The following is a 16031-nucleotide window of genomic DNA, read 5'->3' on the forward strand; positions in this document are numbered from 1 at the left end:
CGGTTCACTCCAAGATGGCGGCGGTGGCGGGCGGGTCGCGGCGCTGGGACCCGGCGGCGCTGGGGCTGGACCCGGGCTGGCGCCTCACGGCCTACGGCGAGCTGCGCGGCTGAGGCTGCAAAGTCCCGCAGGAGACGCTGCTCAAGCTCCTGGCGGGACTGGAAGGGCAGCGCCCGGGAGGAGGAGGCGGAGGGGAAGGGCAGGAAGCGGAGAGCGGCGGGGCCCCGGCGCTGGGTGAGAGTGGGGAGAGCCCGGGAGGGCTGAGGGGGCTCTGGGGGGAGAGCGGGGGTGCGGCTGAGGGAGCCTGAGGGGCTCGGGGAGCCCTCGGACGGGGGGTTTGGGGGAGCCGGGAGGGCTCGGGGCGGGCTCTGAGGGGTTTGGGGGAGCCCTCAGAGGGAGCGCTGAGGAGTTTGGGGAGCCAGGAGGGTTCCGGGCGGGATCGGCGGCGCTGAGGGGCTTTGGGGTCTCAGGGGGAGCCAGGAGGGCCCAGGAGGAGCCAGGAGGGCTCCGGGAGGGCTCGGGGGCACTGAGGGGTTTGGGGGGAGCCTTCGGAGGGGGCTCTGAGGGGTTTGTGGGGGCTCAGGAGGGCTCGGGGCGGGCTCAGGGACACGGCGGGGACGCTGAGGGTTCCCAGGGGTTTGGTGGAGCCCTCAGAGGGGGCGCTGAGGGGTTTGGGGGACTCAGGGGGAGCCAGGCGGGCTCAGGACCATGGTGGGGACACTGAGGGGCTCTGGGAGGGCTCGGAGGCGCTGAGGGGTTTGGGGAGCCCTCACAGGGGGCGCTGAGGGGTTTGGGGACCTCAGGGGGAACCAGGAGGGCACCGGGCGGGCTCGGGGCCTCTGAGGGGTTTGGGGGAGCCTTCGGAGGGGGCGCTCAGGGGTTTTGAGGGGCTCAGGCGGAACCAGAAGCGCTCGGGGGCGCTCAGGGGCTTGGGGGAGCCCTCAGAGGGGGCGCTCAGGGGTTTGGGGGGCTCAGGAGGGCCGGGGGAGTTCAGGGCCCATGGCGGGGGAGCTGAGGGGTTTGGGGGGGCTCTGGGTGGGCTTTGGGGGGCTCGGGGGCACTGAGGGGCTTTGGGGGAGCCCTCACAGGGACAGGCCGGGGCTGCTCGGGCACGTGGCGGGGACCCGGGGCAAAGGTGGCCCGGCGAGAGCGGGAGGGGGCAAAGGGCGCGGGGGGGGAGGGGAGGGGAGGGGCGGGCGGGGAAGGGCCCCGGGGAGGGGCGCGGCCCCCCCGGATCCGGGTCCCCCTCCCGACACGACCCGCGTTCCGTCCCCATCCATGCCCGGCGGGGGCTGTGCTGCCAGCTGGGGCTGCGGGCCCACCTCGTGCCCCCCTGGTGGCCTTTGTGCTACCCCCCGATGGCTCAGTGCCCCCCCGATGGCTCAGTGCCACCTGATGGGCTCAGTGCCCCCATGATAAGCTCAGTGCCCCCCCGATGGCTCAGTGCCCCCCTGATGGGCTCAGTGCCCCCATGATGGGCTCAGTGCCCCCCCGATGGCTCAGTGCCCCCCTGATGGGCTCAGTGCCCCCATGATGGGCTTAGTGCCCCCCCGATGGCTCAGTGCCCCCATGATAAGCTCAGTGCCCCCATGATAAGCTCAGTGCCCCCCCGATGGCTCAGTGCCCCCCTGATGGGCTCAGTGCCCCCCTGATGGGCTCAGTGCCCCCATGATGGGCTCAGTGCCCCCCATGATGGGCTCAGTGCCCCTCCAATGGCTCAGTGCCCCCCCGATGGCTCAGTGCCCCCCTGATGGGCTCAGTGCCCCCCCGATGGCTCAGTGCCCCTCCAATGGCTCAGTGCCCCCCCGATGGCTCAGTGCCCCCCCCGATGGCTCAGTGCCCCCCTGATGGCTCAGTGCCCCTCCTGAGCACGTGGTGCCCCCCTTGTGCCCCCTGGTGAGCTGCCCCCCGGCCCCGAGCACTCAGTGCCCCCCATGATGGGCTCTGTGCCCTCTTCATGTCCCCTGTGATGGGCTTGGTGCCCCCCTTGTGCCCCCCTGGTGGGCTCAGTGCCCCACATAAGCGCTTGGTGCACTGCTAGTGCCCCCGTGATGGGTTTGGTGCCCACCCCGAGGGCCCAGTGCAGCCCTTCATGCCCCCTCGATGGCTCAGTGCCCCCCTTGTGCCCCACCTGAGCTCTCGGTGCCCCCCTGATGGCTCGGTGCCCCTCTTGTGCCTCCCATGATGGGCTCAGTGCCCCCCCGAGCACGTGGTGCCCCCCTGTTGCCCCTCCTGATGGCTCAGTGTCCCCCACTGGTGCCCCCCATTATGTGCTCAGTGCCCCCCTGAGCGCGTGGTGCCCCCCTTGTGCCCCCCCGTAGCTCTCAGTGCCCCCCCGACGGCTCGGTGCCCCCCTTGTGCCCGCCATGATGGGCTCAGTGCCCCTATTGTGCCCCCCCCGAGGGCTCTGTGCCCCACTGATGGCTCAGTGCCCCCCTGGTGCCCCCCTCTGAGGGCTCGGTGCCCCCCTGCGTGCTCGGTGCCCACCTTGTGTCCCCCATGACAGGCTTGGTGTCTCCCCTAAGAACTCCACGCCCCCCTTGTGCCCCCCAGGGGCTCGGTGCCCCCCTGAGCTCTCGGTGCCCCCGATCTCAGTGCCCGCTGTGCCCGCAGGCATCGGGCTGGACTCGTGTGTGATCCCGCTGAGGCACGGGGGGCTCTCGCTGGTGCAGACCACCGACTTCTTCTACCCCATCATCGATGACCCCTACATGATGGTACCCCAAAAACCCCCAGAGATACCCCTGCACCCCAAAACCCCCCCGGGACCCCAAAAACACCTCTGGGACCCCAAAAACACCTCTGGGACACCAGAGATACCCCTGCACCCCAAAAACCCCCCTGGGACCCCAAAAACCCCCGAGGGACCCCAAAAACACCTCTGGGACACCAGACATACCCCTGCACCCCAAAAACCTCCTCTGGAACCCCAAAAACCTCCTCTGGAACCCCAGACATACCCCTGCACCCCAAAAACCCCCCCGGGACCCCAAAACACCTCTGGGACACCAGACATACCCCTGCACCCCAAAAACCTCCTCTGAAACCCCAAAAACCTGCTCTGGAACCCCAAAAACCTCCTCTGGAACCCCAGACATACCCCTGCACCCCAAAACCCCCCCTGGGACCCCAACACACCCCCCAGGACCCCATAAATACTCCCTGCACCCCAAAACCCCTCTGCGACCCCATAAATACCCCCTGCACCCCAAAAACACCCTCTGGGACCCCAACACACCCCCCAGGACCCCATAAATACCCCCTGCACCCCAAAACCCCTCTGCGACCCCAGAAATACCCCCTGCACCCCAAAAACCCCCTCTGGGACCCCCCAGACCCCATCAGGACTCTTGGGAAACCCCAAATCCCACCCTGGGCACCCCAAATCCCCTGTGGATACCCCAAATCCCACCTGGGGACCCCAAAAATCCCCTTTGGACCTCCCCAGATTTGATTTCAAGACCCCCCCAAACTCCACCTTGGGCTCCCCAAACACCATCGGGGTCCCCCAGTCCTGTCCTGGGCCCCCCCAAACACCATCGGGGTCCCCCAGTCCTGTCCTGGGTCCCTCCAGATCCCACCTGGGGCTCCCCAAACCCCATTTTGGGACCCCCAAATTCCATTCTGAGCCCCCCAAACCCAATTTTGGCACCCCCAGTCCTGTCCCCAACCCCCCCAAACCCCATTTTGGGCCCCCCAATCCAGTCCCAGACGCCCCAAACCCCATTTTGGGCCCCCCATTCCTGTCCCAGACCCCCCCAAACCCCATTTTGGGTCCCCCAAATTCCATTCTGAGCCCCCCAAATCCAATTTTGGCTCCCCCATTCCTGTCCCCAACCCCCCCCAAACCCCATTTTGGGCCCCCCAGTCCAGTCCCAGACCCCCCAAATACCATTGGGGTTCCCCTATCCTGTCCTGGGCCCCCTGAGATTCCACCTTGAGCCCCCCAAATCCCATTTTGGGACCCCCAATCCTCTCCCACACCCCCCCAAACACCATCAAGATCCCTCAATTCTATTCTGGGGCCCCCAAATCCCATTTTGGGCCCCCCAAACTCCATCAGGATCCCCCAGTCCTGTCCTGGCCCCCCCCAAACCCCATTTTGAGCCCCCCAATCCAGTCCCAGACCCCCCAAACCCGTTTTGAGCCCCCCAATCCAGTCCCAGACCCCCCAAACCCCATTTTGAGCCCCCCAATCCATTCCCAGACCCCCCAAACCCCATTTTGGGCCCCCCAATCCAGTCCCAGACCCCCCAAACCCGTTTTGAGCCCCCCAATCCAGTCCCAGACCCCCCAAACCCCATTTTGGGCCCCCCAATCCAGTCCCAGACCCCCCAAACCCCATTTTGAGCCCCCCAATCCATTCCCAGACCCCCCAAACCCCATTTTGGGCCCCCCAATCCAGTCCCAGACCCCCCAAACCCCATTTTGGGCCCCCCAATCCAGTCCCAGACCCCCCAAACCCCATTTTGGGCCCCCCAATCCTGTCCCAGACCCCCCCAATCCCATTTTGGGCCCCCTAATCCTGTCCTGGACCCCCCCAAATCCCATGTTGGACCCCCCCCAAACCTCATTTGGGGCCCCCCAATCCCATTTTGGGTGCTCCAATCCCATTTTGGGCCCCAATCCAATCCTGTCCTGGACCCCTCAAATCCCATTCTGGGCCCCCAGTCCTGTCCTGGGCCCCCCAAATCCTATTTTGGGCTCTCCAGTCCTTTCCCAGACCCCCCCAAATCCCACCTAGGGCCCCCCAAACCCCATTTTGGGCCCCCAAAATCCCACCTTGGGCCCGCTGTCCCCCCTCAAATCCCATTTTGGGCCCCCCAGTCCCATCCCTGACCCCCCCAACCCCATTTTGGGCCCCCTAATCCTGTCCCTGACCCCCCCAAACCCCATTTTGGGCCCCCTAATCCTGTCCCTGACCCCCCCAAACCCCATTTTGGGCCCCCTAATCCTGTCCCGGAACCCCCCAATCCCATTCTGGGCCCCCCAGTGCCATCCCTGCCCCCCCAAACCCCCTGTCCCGTTGCAGGGCCGCATCGCCTGCGCCAACGTGCTGAGTGACCTGTACGCCATGGGGGTGACAGAGTGTGACAACGTCCTGATGCTGCTGAGCGTCAGCCAGCGCATGAGCGACGAGGTGACAGTGACAGGGGGACATGGGGGTGACACAGGGACATGGGGGGGACAAAGTGTGACAATGTCCTGATGCTGCTGAGCATCAGCCAGCGCGTGAGTGACGAGGTGACAGCCACAGGGGGACATGGGGGGGACAGGGGGTGACAGGGGACACACCCTGGGTGTGACAACGTCCTGATGCTGCTAAGCGATGAGGTGACACGGACAGGGGGACACAGGGGGGACAGGGGACATGGGGGTGACAGAGTGTGACAATGTCCTGATGCTGCTGAGCTATGAGGTGACACGGACAGGGAGACACAGGGGGGACAGGGGACATGGGGGTGACAGAGTGTGACAGTGTCCTGGTGCTGCCGAGTGACAAGGTGACAGGGACAGGGGGACATGGGGGGGACACAGCCTGGGTGTGACAATGTCCTGGTACTGCTGAGGGACGAGGTGACAGGGGGACTTGGGGGGGACACAGGGACATGGGGATACACCCTGCGTGTGACAATGTCCTGGTGCTGCTGAGCGTCAGCCAGCGCATGAGCGACGAGGTGACAGCCACAGGGGGACATGGTTGGGACACAGGGACATGGGGACACACCCTGGGTGTGACAATGTCCTGGTGCTGTTGAGCGTCAGCCAGCGCATGAGCGAGGAGGTGACAGTGACAGGGGGATATGGGGGTGACACAGGGACATGGGGGGGACAGAGTGTGACAATGTCCTGATGCTGCTGAGCGTCAGCCAGCGCATGAGTGAGGAGGTGACAGCCACAGGGGGACATGGGGGGGACAGGGGACACAGGGGACACACCCTGGGTGTGACAACGTCCTGATGCTGCTGAGCGATGAGGTGACACGGACAGGGGGACACAGGGGGGACAGGGGACATGGGGGTGACAGAGTGTGACAATGTCCTGATGCTGCTGAGCTATGAGGTGACACGGACAGGGAGACACAGGGGGGACAGGGGATATGGGGGTGACAGAGTGTGACAGTGTCCTGGTGCTGCCGAGTGACAAGGTGACAGGGACAGGGGGACATGGGGGGGACACAGCCTGGGTGTGACAATGTCCTGGTACTGCTGAGGGACGAGGTGACAGGGGGACTTGGGGGGGACACAGGGACATGGGGATACACCCTGCGTGTGACAATGTCCTGGTGCTGCTGAGCGTCAGCCAGCGCATGAGCGACGAGGTGACAGCCACAGGGGGACATGGTTGGGACACAGGGACATGGGGACACACCCTGGGTGTGACAATGTCCTGGTGCTGTTGAGCGTCAGCCAGCGCATGAGTGAGGAGGTGACAGTGACAGGGGGATATGGGGGTGACACAGGGACATGGGGGGGACAGAGTGTGACAGGGGACACACCCTGGGTGTGACAATGTCCTGGTGCTGCTGAGCGACGAGGTGACAGGGACAGGGAGACACACGGGGGACAGGGGACATGGGGGTGACAGCGTGACAACGTCCTGATGCTGCTGAGTGTCAGCCAGGGCATGAGCGACGAGGTGACAGTGACAGGGGGACATGGGGGGGACAGGGCGTGACAGGGGACACACCCTGGGTGTGACAATGTCCTGGTGCTGCTGAGCGACGAGGTGACACGGACAGGGGGACACGGGGGTGACAGAGTGTGACAATGTCCTGGTGCTGCTGAGCGTCAGCCAGCGCATGAGCGACGAGGTGACAGTGACAGGGGGATATGGGGGTGACACAGGGACACAGGGGTGACAGAGTGTGACAATGTCCTGGTGCTGCTGAGCGAGGAGGTGACACTGACAGGGAGACACAGAGGGGACAGGGACATGGGGGGGACAGAGTGTGACAATGTCCTGATGCTGCTGAGCGTCAGCCAGCGCATGAGCGACGAGGTGACAGCCACAGGGACACGGGGGTGACACAGGGACATGGGGGGGACAGAGTGTGACAATGTCCTGGTGCTGCTGAGTGTCAGCCAGCGCGTGACCGACGAGGTGACAGCCACAGGGGGACATGGGGGGGACACAGGGACATAGCCCAGGTGTGACAATGTCCTGGTGCTGCTGAGCGATGAGGTGACACGGACAGGGGGACGCAGGGGGGACAGGGGACATGGGGGTGACAGAGTGTGACAATGTCTTGGTGCTGCTGAGTGTCAGCCAGGGCAGGAGTGATGAGGTGACAGCAACACGGGGACATGTGGTTGACACAGGGACACGGGGGTGGCAGAGTGTGACAATGTCCTGGTGCTGCTGAGTGACAAGGTGACAGTGACAGGGGGACATGGGGGGGACACAGGGACATAGCCCAGGTGTGACAATGTCCTGATGCTGCTGAGTGACGAGATGACAGGGACAGGGGGACACAGGGACATGGGGGGTGACAGGGACACTGAGGGCAGTGTTGGGACACTGAGGGAGTGACAGGGACCCAGAAGGTGATGGGACAGTGAGGGGGTGACAGGGACACTGTGGCGGTGACAGGGACATTGTGGGGTGACAGGGACATTGTGGGGTGACAGGGACATTGCAGGGGACAAGGACACTGTGGAGGTCACAGGGGACACTGAGGCGGTGACAGTGACCCGGGGTGGTTTCAGGGCACACAGGGGGTGACAGTGACACAGGGGTGACAGTGACCCGGGGTGGTTTCAGGGCACACAGGGGGTGACAGTGACACAGGGGTGACAGTGACCCGGGGGTGATTTGAGGGGACGCAGAAGGTGACAGTGACACAGGGGTGACAGTGACACAGGGGTGGTTTCAGGGGACACGGGGTAACAGTGACACAGGGTGACAGTGACCCAGGGTGGTTTCGGGGGACACAGAGAGTGACGGTGACCTGGGGATGATTTGAGGGGACACAGAGAGTGACAGTGACACAGGGGTGGTTTCAGGGGACACAGGCGGTGACAGTGATACAGGGGGTGACGGTGACCGGGGGTGATTTGAGGGGACACAGAGAGTGACAATGACCCGGGGGTGGTTTGAGGGGACACTGCGGGGGTGACAGTGACCTGGGGGTGACAGTGACCTGGGGGTGACAGTGACACTGTGGGGGGTTTCAGGGCACATGGGGTGACAGTGACCTGGGGGTGACAGTGACACTGTGGGGGGTTTCAGGGCACACGGGGTGGCAGTGACGCAGGGGGTGACAGTGCCGTTGGTGTCCCCCCAGGAGAGGGACAAGGTGATGCCGCTGATCATCCAGGGCTTCCGGGACGCGGCCGAGGACGGGGGGACGTCGGTGACAGGGGGACAGACCGTGCTCAACCCCTGGGTCATCGTGGGGGGCGTGGCCACCGCCGTCTGCCAATCCAGCGAGTTCATCATGTGAGGCACGGGTGGGGCCGTGGCCTGTCAATCATGGTGTGATGGGTGGGGTCATGGCCTGTCAATCATTGTGTGATGGGTGGGGCCATGGTGTGTCAATCATGGTGTGATGGGTGGGGCCGTGGCCTGTCAATCATTGTGTGATGGGTGGGGCCATGGCCTGTCAGTCATGGTGTGGTGGCCTCCTGTCAATCGTCATGTGGTGGGTGGGGCCACAGCCACCTGTCAGTCATGGTGTGATGGGCAGGATCACTGCCACCTGTCAATCATTGGTGTGGGCGGGGCCACTGCCACCTGTCAATCATTGCATGGTGGGTGGGGCCACTGCCTCTTGTCATTGGAGTGGGTGGGGCCACTGTCTCCAGTCAATCATTTGTGGATGGGTGGGGCCACTATCTGTCAATTATTGCTGTGTTGATTGGGTCCACTGCCTCCTGTCAATCATCGGTGTGATGGGTGGGGTCACTGCATCCTGGCAATCATTGTGTGGTGGGTGGGGCCACTGCATCCTGTCAGTCATGGTGTGATGGGTGGGGCCAGTGCCAGCTGTCAGTCATTGGTGCAGGGATCACTGCCTCCTGTCAATCATTGATGTTTTTTGGGACTTGGGGGCGGGGTTTGGGGACTTGGGGGCGGGGTTTGGGGTAATGAGGTGGAGCTTGGAACATGGGGGTGGGGTTTGGGACATGGGGGTGGGGTTTGGGACATGGGGGCGGGGTTTGGGACATGGGGGTGGGGTTTGGGACATGGGGGCGGGGTTTGGGGACATGGAGGTGGGGTTTGGGGACATGGGGGCGGGGTTTGGGGACATGGGGGCAGGGTTTGAGGACATGGGGGCAGAATTTGGGGACATGGGGCGGGGTTTGGGGACATGGGGGCGGGGTTTGGGACATGGGGGCGGGGTTTGGGACATGGGGAGGGGTTTGAGGAGATGGGATGGGATTTGAGAAGATCAGGGTGGGGGTTGGGACATGGAGCTGGGTTTGGGTACATGGGGCGGAGGTTTGGGACATTGGGCGGGGTTTAGGAGCATGAGGACAGGTTTGGGGCAATGGGGGCGGGGTTTGGGGCAATGGGGGCGGGGTTTGGGACATGGGTTTGGGGACATGGGGTGGGGTTTGGGGACATGGGGTGGCCCCAGGGCGTGTCCCACACTGACCCCATCCCTGGCCAGGCCGGACAGCGCCGTGCCCGGGGACGTGCTGGTGCTGACCAAGCCCTTGGGGACACACATGGCTGTCACCGCCCACCAGTGGCTGGACATGGTGAGTGACGCCGGGGACAGGGGGACAGGGCCAGCCCTGTGCCCCGGGGACACCTCAGACAGGTTTGGGCACACCCAGGTGTCCCCAAGGGGGGCACAATGGGACTGAAACCCCTGAGGTGTCCCCAGGGGACCCCAAAGCCACCCCTGATGTCCCTGAGGGAGGGAGCTCTCCCCTGCGAGTCCCTGAGCCACCCCTGATGTCCCCAAAGGGGCCCTGAGTGCTGCGGGGCTGTCCCCAGGGTGTCCCTGACCCTGTCCCCTGCTGTCCCCTGTCCCTGACTCTGTCCCCAAGGTGTTCCTGATGCTGTCCCCATCGTGTCCCCGCTGTCCCTGACGCTGTCTTTGATGCTGTCCCGACTATCCCTGATCCTGTCCCGTCAGTGTCCCTGATGCTGCCCCCATGGTGCCTCCATGATGTCCCCAGGGTGTCCCCTCAGTGTCCCTGACGGTGTCCCCACTGTCCCTAACCCCGTCCCTGATGCTGTCCCCCATGGTGTCCCCACTGTCCCCGCTGTCTCTTATGCTGTCCCCATGGTGTCCCTGCTGTCCCTGGCACCGTCCCCACACTGTCCCCACTGTCCCCATGGTGTCCCTGACGCTGTCCCCACTGTCCCTGACTCTGTCCCCATGGTGTTCTTGCTGTCCCTTCAGTGTCCCTGACCCTGTCCCCAAGGTGTCCCCGCGCTGTCCCTGCTGTCCCTGATGCTGTCCCTGACCCTGTCCCCACTGTCCCTGACGCTGTCCCCAGTGTCCCCAAGGTGTCCCCACGCTGTCCCCGCTGTCCCTGACGCTGTCCCCAGTGTCCCCAAGGTGTCCCTGACGCTGTCCCCGCGCTGTCCCCGCGCTGTCCCCGCAGCCCGAGCGCTGGAACAAGATCAAGCTGGTGGTGAGCCGTGAGGAGGTGGAGCTGGCGTACCAGGAGGCCGTGGCCAGCATGGCCACCCTGAACCGCACCGGTGAGGGACAGGGGACACCCGGGGGACACTGGGGACAAGGGACACCCCAGAGGGACGCTGGGGACAGGGAACAGCCCAGGGGAACAAGGGGCATCCGGGGGACGCTGGGGACACCCGAGGGGGACACACCAGGGGTACACTGGGGACAAGGGACACCCGGGGAGACACTGGGGACACCCCAGGGGCACACTGGGGACAAGGGTCACCCCAGGGGGACACTGGGGGGACACTGAGGGATAAGGGCCACCCCAGAGGGGCTCCCAAAGCCACCAGGGTGGCCCCAAAGTCATGAGGAGGTATCTAAAGCCACCCCGGATGTCCCCAAAGGCACCTCAGAGAACCCAAAGCCACCCCAGATGTCCCCAGAGCCAGGACTGTCTCTGTCCCCAGCAGCAGGGCTCATGCTGTCCCCGTCCCCTGAGCTGTCCTGTCCCTGTTCCTGCTGACCCTTCCTGTCCCTGTCCCTGAGCCCTCCTGTCCCTGTCCCCAGCAGCAGGACTCATGCTGTCCCTGTCCCCTGAGCTGTCCCTGTCCCCAGTGGCAGAGGGCTGTCCCCTGACCTGTCCCTGTCCCCTGACCTGTCCCTGTCCCTGTCCCCAGCTGCCGAGCTCGTGCTGTCCCCGTCCCCTGAGCTGTCCCTGGTGACCCCTCCTGTCCCTGTTCCCCCGAGGTGGCATTGTCCCCTGAGCAGTTCCTGTCCCCTGTCCCTGCTGACCTGTTCCCTGTCCCTGTCCCCAGTGGCAGAGGGCTGTCCCCTGACCTGTCCCTGTCCCCTGTCCCTGTCCCCAGCCGCCAGCCTCGTGCTGTCCCTGTCCCCAACCTGTCCCTGTCCCCAGCCGCTGGGCTCATGCTGTCCCTGTCCCTGTCCCCTGACCTGTCCTGTCCCCTGACCTGTCCCCTGTCCCTGTCCCCTTTCCCTGTCCCCTGACCTGTCCCTGTCCCCTGAGCTGTCCCTGTCCCTGTCCCCAGCCGCCGGCCTCATGCTGTCCCTGTCCCCTGACCTGTCCCTGTCCCTGTCCCCTGACCTGTCCCCTGTCCCTGTCCCCAGCCGCCGGGCTCATGCTGTCCCTGTCCCCTGACCTGTCCTGTCCCCTGTCCCTGTCCCCTGACCTGTCCCTGTCCCCTGAGCTGTCCCTGTCCCTGTCCCCAGCCGCCAGCCTCATGCTGTCCCTGTCCCTGTCCCTGTCCCCAGCCGCCGGGCTCATGCTGTCCCTGTCCCCTGACCTGTCCCTGTCCCTGTCCCTGTCCCTGTCCCCAGCCGCCAGGCTCATGCTGTCCCTGTCCCTGTCCCCAGCCACCGGGCTCATGTTGTCCCTGTCCCTGTCCCTGTCCCCAGCCGCCAGGCTCATGCTGTCCCTGTCCCCTGAGCTGTCCCTGTCCCTGTCCCTGTCCCAGCCGCTGGGCTCATGCTGTCCCTGTCCCTGTCCCTGTCCCAGCCGCTGGGCTCATGCGCGCCTTCGGGGCGCACGCAGCCACGGACGTGACGGGCTTCGGGGTGCTGGGGCACGCGCGGGCGCTGGCGGAGCAGCAACGCCTGGACGTGGCCTTCGTCATCCACAACCTGCCCATCATCGCCGGCATGGCGGCCGTGAGCCGCGCCTGCGGGGGCCGGGGGGCGCTGCTGCAGGGCACGGCCCCCGAGACATCGGGTATGGCACCAAAATGGCTCTGGGGACACTGGGAATGGCACTGGGGGCACTGGGAATGGGATTGGGGACACTGGGAATGCCTCTGGGGACACTGGGAATGGCTCTGGGGACACTGGGAATGGCACTGGGGACACTGGGAATGGCTCTGGGGACACTGGGAATGGGAGTGGGGACACTGGGAGTGGCACTGGGGACACTGGGAATGGGATTGGGGACACTGGGAATGGCTCTGGGGACACTGGGAATGGGATTGGGGACACTGGGAATGGCTCTGGGGACACTGGGAATGGCACTGGGGACACTGGGAATGGGATTGGGGACACTGGGAATGGCTCTGGGGACACTGGGAATGGGATTGGGGACACTGGGAATGGCACTGGGGGCGCTGGGAATGGCACTGGGGGCACTGGGAATGGGAGTGGGGACACTGGGAATGGCAATGGGGACACTGGGAATGGGATTGGGGACACTGGGAATGGCACTGGGGACACTGGGAATGGCACTGGGGACACTGGGAATGGGATTGGGGACACTGGGAATGGCTCTGGGGACACTGGGAATGGCACTGGGGACACTGGGAATGGGATTGGGGACACTGGGAATGGCTCTGGGGACACTGGGAATGGGATTGGGGACACTGGTAGTGGCTCTGGGGACACTGGGAGTGGGACTGGGGACACTGGGAATGGCACTGGGGACACTGGGAATGGCACTGGGACACGGAATGGGATTGGGGATACTGGGTGTGGGACTGGGGACACTGGGAGTGGGATTGGGGGCACTGAGAATGGCACTGGGGACACTGGGAGTGGGAGTGGGGACACTGGGAGTGGCATTGGGAACCCCAAAAATGGGAGTGGGGACACTGGGAATGGCTCTGGGGACACTGGGAATGGCTCTGGGGACACTTGGAGTGGCACTGGGGACACTGCTGCAGGGGACAGCCAGGGGAGCCCCAAAACCAGGATTGGGGACCCCAAAATTGAGATTGGGAGCGCTGATAGTGGGGTTTGGGAGTGGGAAAATGGGATTGGGGACCCCGGAAATGGGGTGGTTGGGGGGGGGGTTGGTGTTTTGGGGTGGTCTTGGGGTGGTCTTGGGGTCTTTCATTGTATTTGGGCGGTTTTTGGAGTGTGTTTGGGAGGGTTTTGGGGTGTGTTTGGGGTATTTTTAGGATGTTTTTGGGGTATTTTTGGGGTGTGTTTTGGATCTTTTTGGGGTGACACCCCTCTGTTCCCTTAGGGGGGGCTGCACGTGGTGCTGCCCCGGCTCTGGGGTATTTTTGGGGTGCGTTTAGGATGTTTTTAGGATATTTTTGGGATATGTTTGGGATGTTTATGGGGTCACACCCCCTGTTTATTCACAGGAGAGCTGCTGGCGGTGCTGCCCCTGCCCAGGCCGTGCGGTTCTGGGGGGTGTTTGGGGTATTTTGGGGTATTTTTGGGATGTTTTCGGGGTGACATTCCCGTTTATTCCCACAGGAGGGCTCCTGGTGCTCCTGCCCCGCGCTCAAGCTGCCCAGTTCTGGGGGCTGTTTCGAATGTTTTCAGGATGTTTTTGGGATATTTTTGGGGTGTTTATGGGGTGACATTCCCATTTATTCCCACAGGAGGTTTATTGGTGGTGCTGCCCCGCGCCCAGGCCGCCCGGCTCTGGGCTGTGTTTGGGCTGTGTTTAGGGTGTTTTTGGGATATTTTTGGGACGTTTATTCCCACAGGAGGGCTCCTGGTGGTGCTGCCCCGCGCCCAGGCCGCCCGTTCTGCGCGGAGCTGAAGGCGCCGGCCGGGGCAGGGCCGTGTTTGGGGTATTTTTGGGGTATTTTTGGGGTATTTTTGGGGTATATTCGGGATGTTTTTGGGGTGACACCCTGTTTATTTTGCAGGGGGTTTGCTAGGATATTTTTAGGATGTTTTTGGGGTATATTCGGGCTGTTTTTGGGGTGACACGCTGTTTATTTTGCAGGGGGTTTGCTGGTGGTGCTGCCCCGCGCCCAGGCCGGGTTCTGCGCGGAGCTGAAGGCGCCAGGGCTGTGTTTAGGATATTTTTAGCATGTTTTTTGGGGTATATTCGGGCTGTTTTTGGGGTGACGCCCTGTTTATTTTGCAGGGGGGTTGCTGGTGGTGCTGCCCCGCGCCCAGGCCGCCCGCTTCTGCGCGGAGCTGAAGGCTCCAGGGCGGGGCCCGGGGCTCCAGGCCTGGATCGTGGGCGTGGTGGAGAAGGGGCCCCGCGGCGCCCGGGTCATCGACAAACCCCGGGTGATCGAGGTGCCCCCCCGAGGGGCCCCCCAGAACCCCGAGAGCCCCGGCAGCCCCTCCCCGGAGCCCCCCCGGGGCCCCTGCTAGGGGACACCCCAGAAACGCCCAAAGGTGGGGCAGAGAGACCCCCAAAGAAACCCCAAAGGTGGGGCAGAGAGACCCCAAAAACCCCCAAAGGTGGGGCAGAGTCACATCACAGAGACCCCAAAAATGCCCAAATTTGGGTCAGATCCATCCTGAGCCCCCTGCTAGGGAGAGACCCCAAAAATGCCCAAAGTTGGCTCAGAGAGACTCCAAAAATCCCCGAAGGTGAGTCAGAGAGACCCCAAAAATCCCCTAAATTGGGTCAGAGAGACCCCAAAGTTGGGTCAGAGTCACCCCAGAGAGACCCCAAAGAAAAGCCCAAAGTTGGGTCAGATCCATCTCAAACGCCCTGCTAGGGGAGAGACCCCAGAAATCCCCAAAGTTGGGTCAGAGAGACCCCAAAAATCCCCAAATTGGGGGAAATCCCAACCCCGACACAGCTCCCGGTGAAGGGATCCCAAAGAAAACCCCAAAGCTGGGTCAGAGCCCCCTGCTAGGGAGAGACCCCAAAGAAAACCCCGAAATCCCCAAAAATCTCCAAAAAATCCCATCAACCCCTCCTCACCAAAATCCCATCAAAGCTGCCTCAAAATTCAGGTCAATCCCCCCCAGAAAATCCCATCAGAGTCCCCTCATTTTGGATCCAGCCCCCCAAAATAATCCCAATAAAGTCCCCCCAAAATTCAGGTCCATCCCTCTAAAAAAGTCCCATTAAAGTTCCCCCAAATTGGGTCAAACACCCCAAAAAATCCCATTAAAGTCCCCCCAGTTTGAGTCAATCCCCCCTCAAAAAATCCCATTAAGGTCCCCCCAAATTGGGTCAAACCCCCAAAACAATCCCATCCCATTAAAGTCCCCCCAAATTGGGTCAAACACCCCAAAAATCCCATTAAAGTTCCCCCAAATTGGGTCAAACGCCCCAAAATAATCCCATTAAAGTCCCCCCAAATTCAGGTCAAACCCCCCCAAAATCCCATTAAATCCCCTCATTTTGGGTCAAACCCCCCAAAAAAATCCCATTAAAGTCTCCCCAAAATTCAGGTCAACCCCTCTCCCCCCGCAAAAAAATCCCATCAAAATCTCCCCAAATTGGTTCAAACCCCACCAAAAATCCCATTAAAGTCCCCCCAGTTTGGGTCAAACGCCCCCCAAAAAAACCTAAATAAAGTCCCCCCGAAATTCAGATCAATGCCCCCCAAAAAATCCCATTAAAGTTCCCCCAAATTGGGTCGAACCCCCCCAAAAAAATCCCATTAAAGTCTCCCAGTTTAGGTCAAACCCCCCCCCCCCCCCCCCCAAAAAATCCCATTAAATCCCCTCATTTTGGGTCAAACCCCCCAAAACCCCATCCAAGCCCCCCCATTTTGGCCAAACCCCC

The 16031-nt window shown here is 63.0% G+C and overlaps 1 protein-coding gene across 1 annotated transcript; it reads left to right on the forward strand.

Moving 5' to 3' along the window:
- The first annotated feature begins 14 nt into the window (after nucleotides 1-14).
- LOC132086088 (selenide, water dikinase 2-like) lies at nucleotides 15-15128 on the forward strand. Its single transcript, XM_059491550.1, has 8 exons — nucleotides 15-234; nucleotides 2614-2717; nucleotides 5033-5140; nucleotides 8288-8442; nucleotides 9617-9707; nucleotides 10566-10665; nucleotides 12102-12314; nucleotides 14421-15128. The coding sequence occupies exons 1-8, from the start codon at nucleotides 15-17 to the stop codon at nucleotides 14654-14656; spliced, it is 1227 nt and encodes a 408-aa protein (XP_059347533.1). The 3' UTR covers nucleotides 14657-15128.
- Nucleotides 15129-16031: the final 903 nt, after the last annotated feature.

Source organism: Ammospiza nelsoni, chromosome 35, assembly GCF_027579445.1.
Source record: "Ammospiza nelsoni isolate bAmmNel1 chromosome 35, bAmmNel1.pri, whole genome shotgun sequence".
Taxonomy (NCBI): domain Eukaryota; kingdom Metazoa; phylum Chordata; class Aves; order Passeriformes; family Passerellidae; genus Ammospiza; species Ammospiza nelsoni.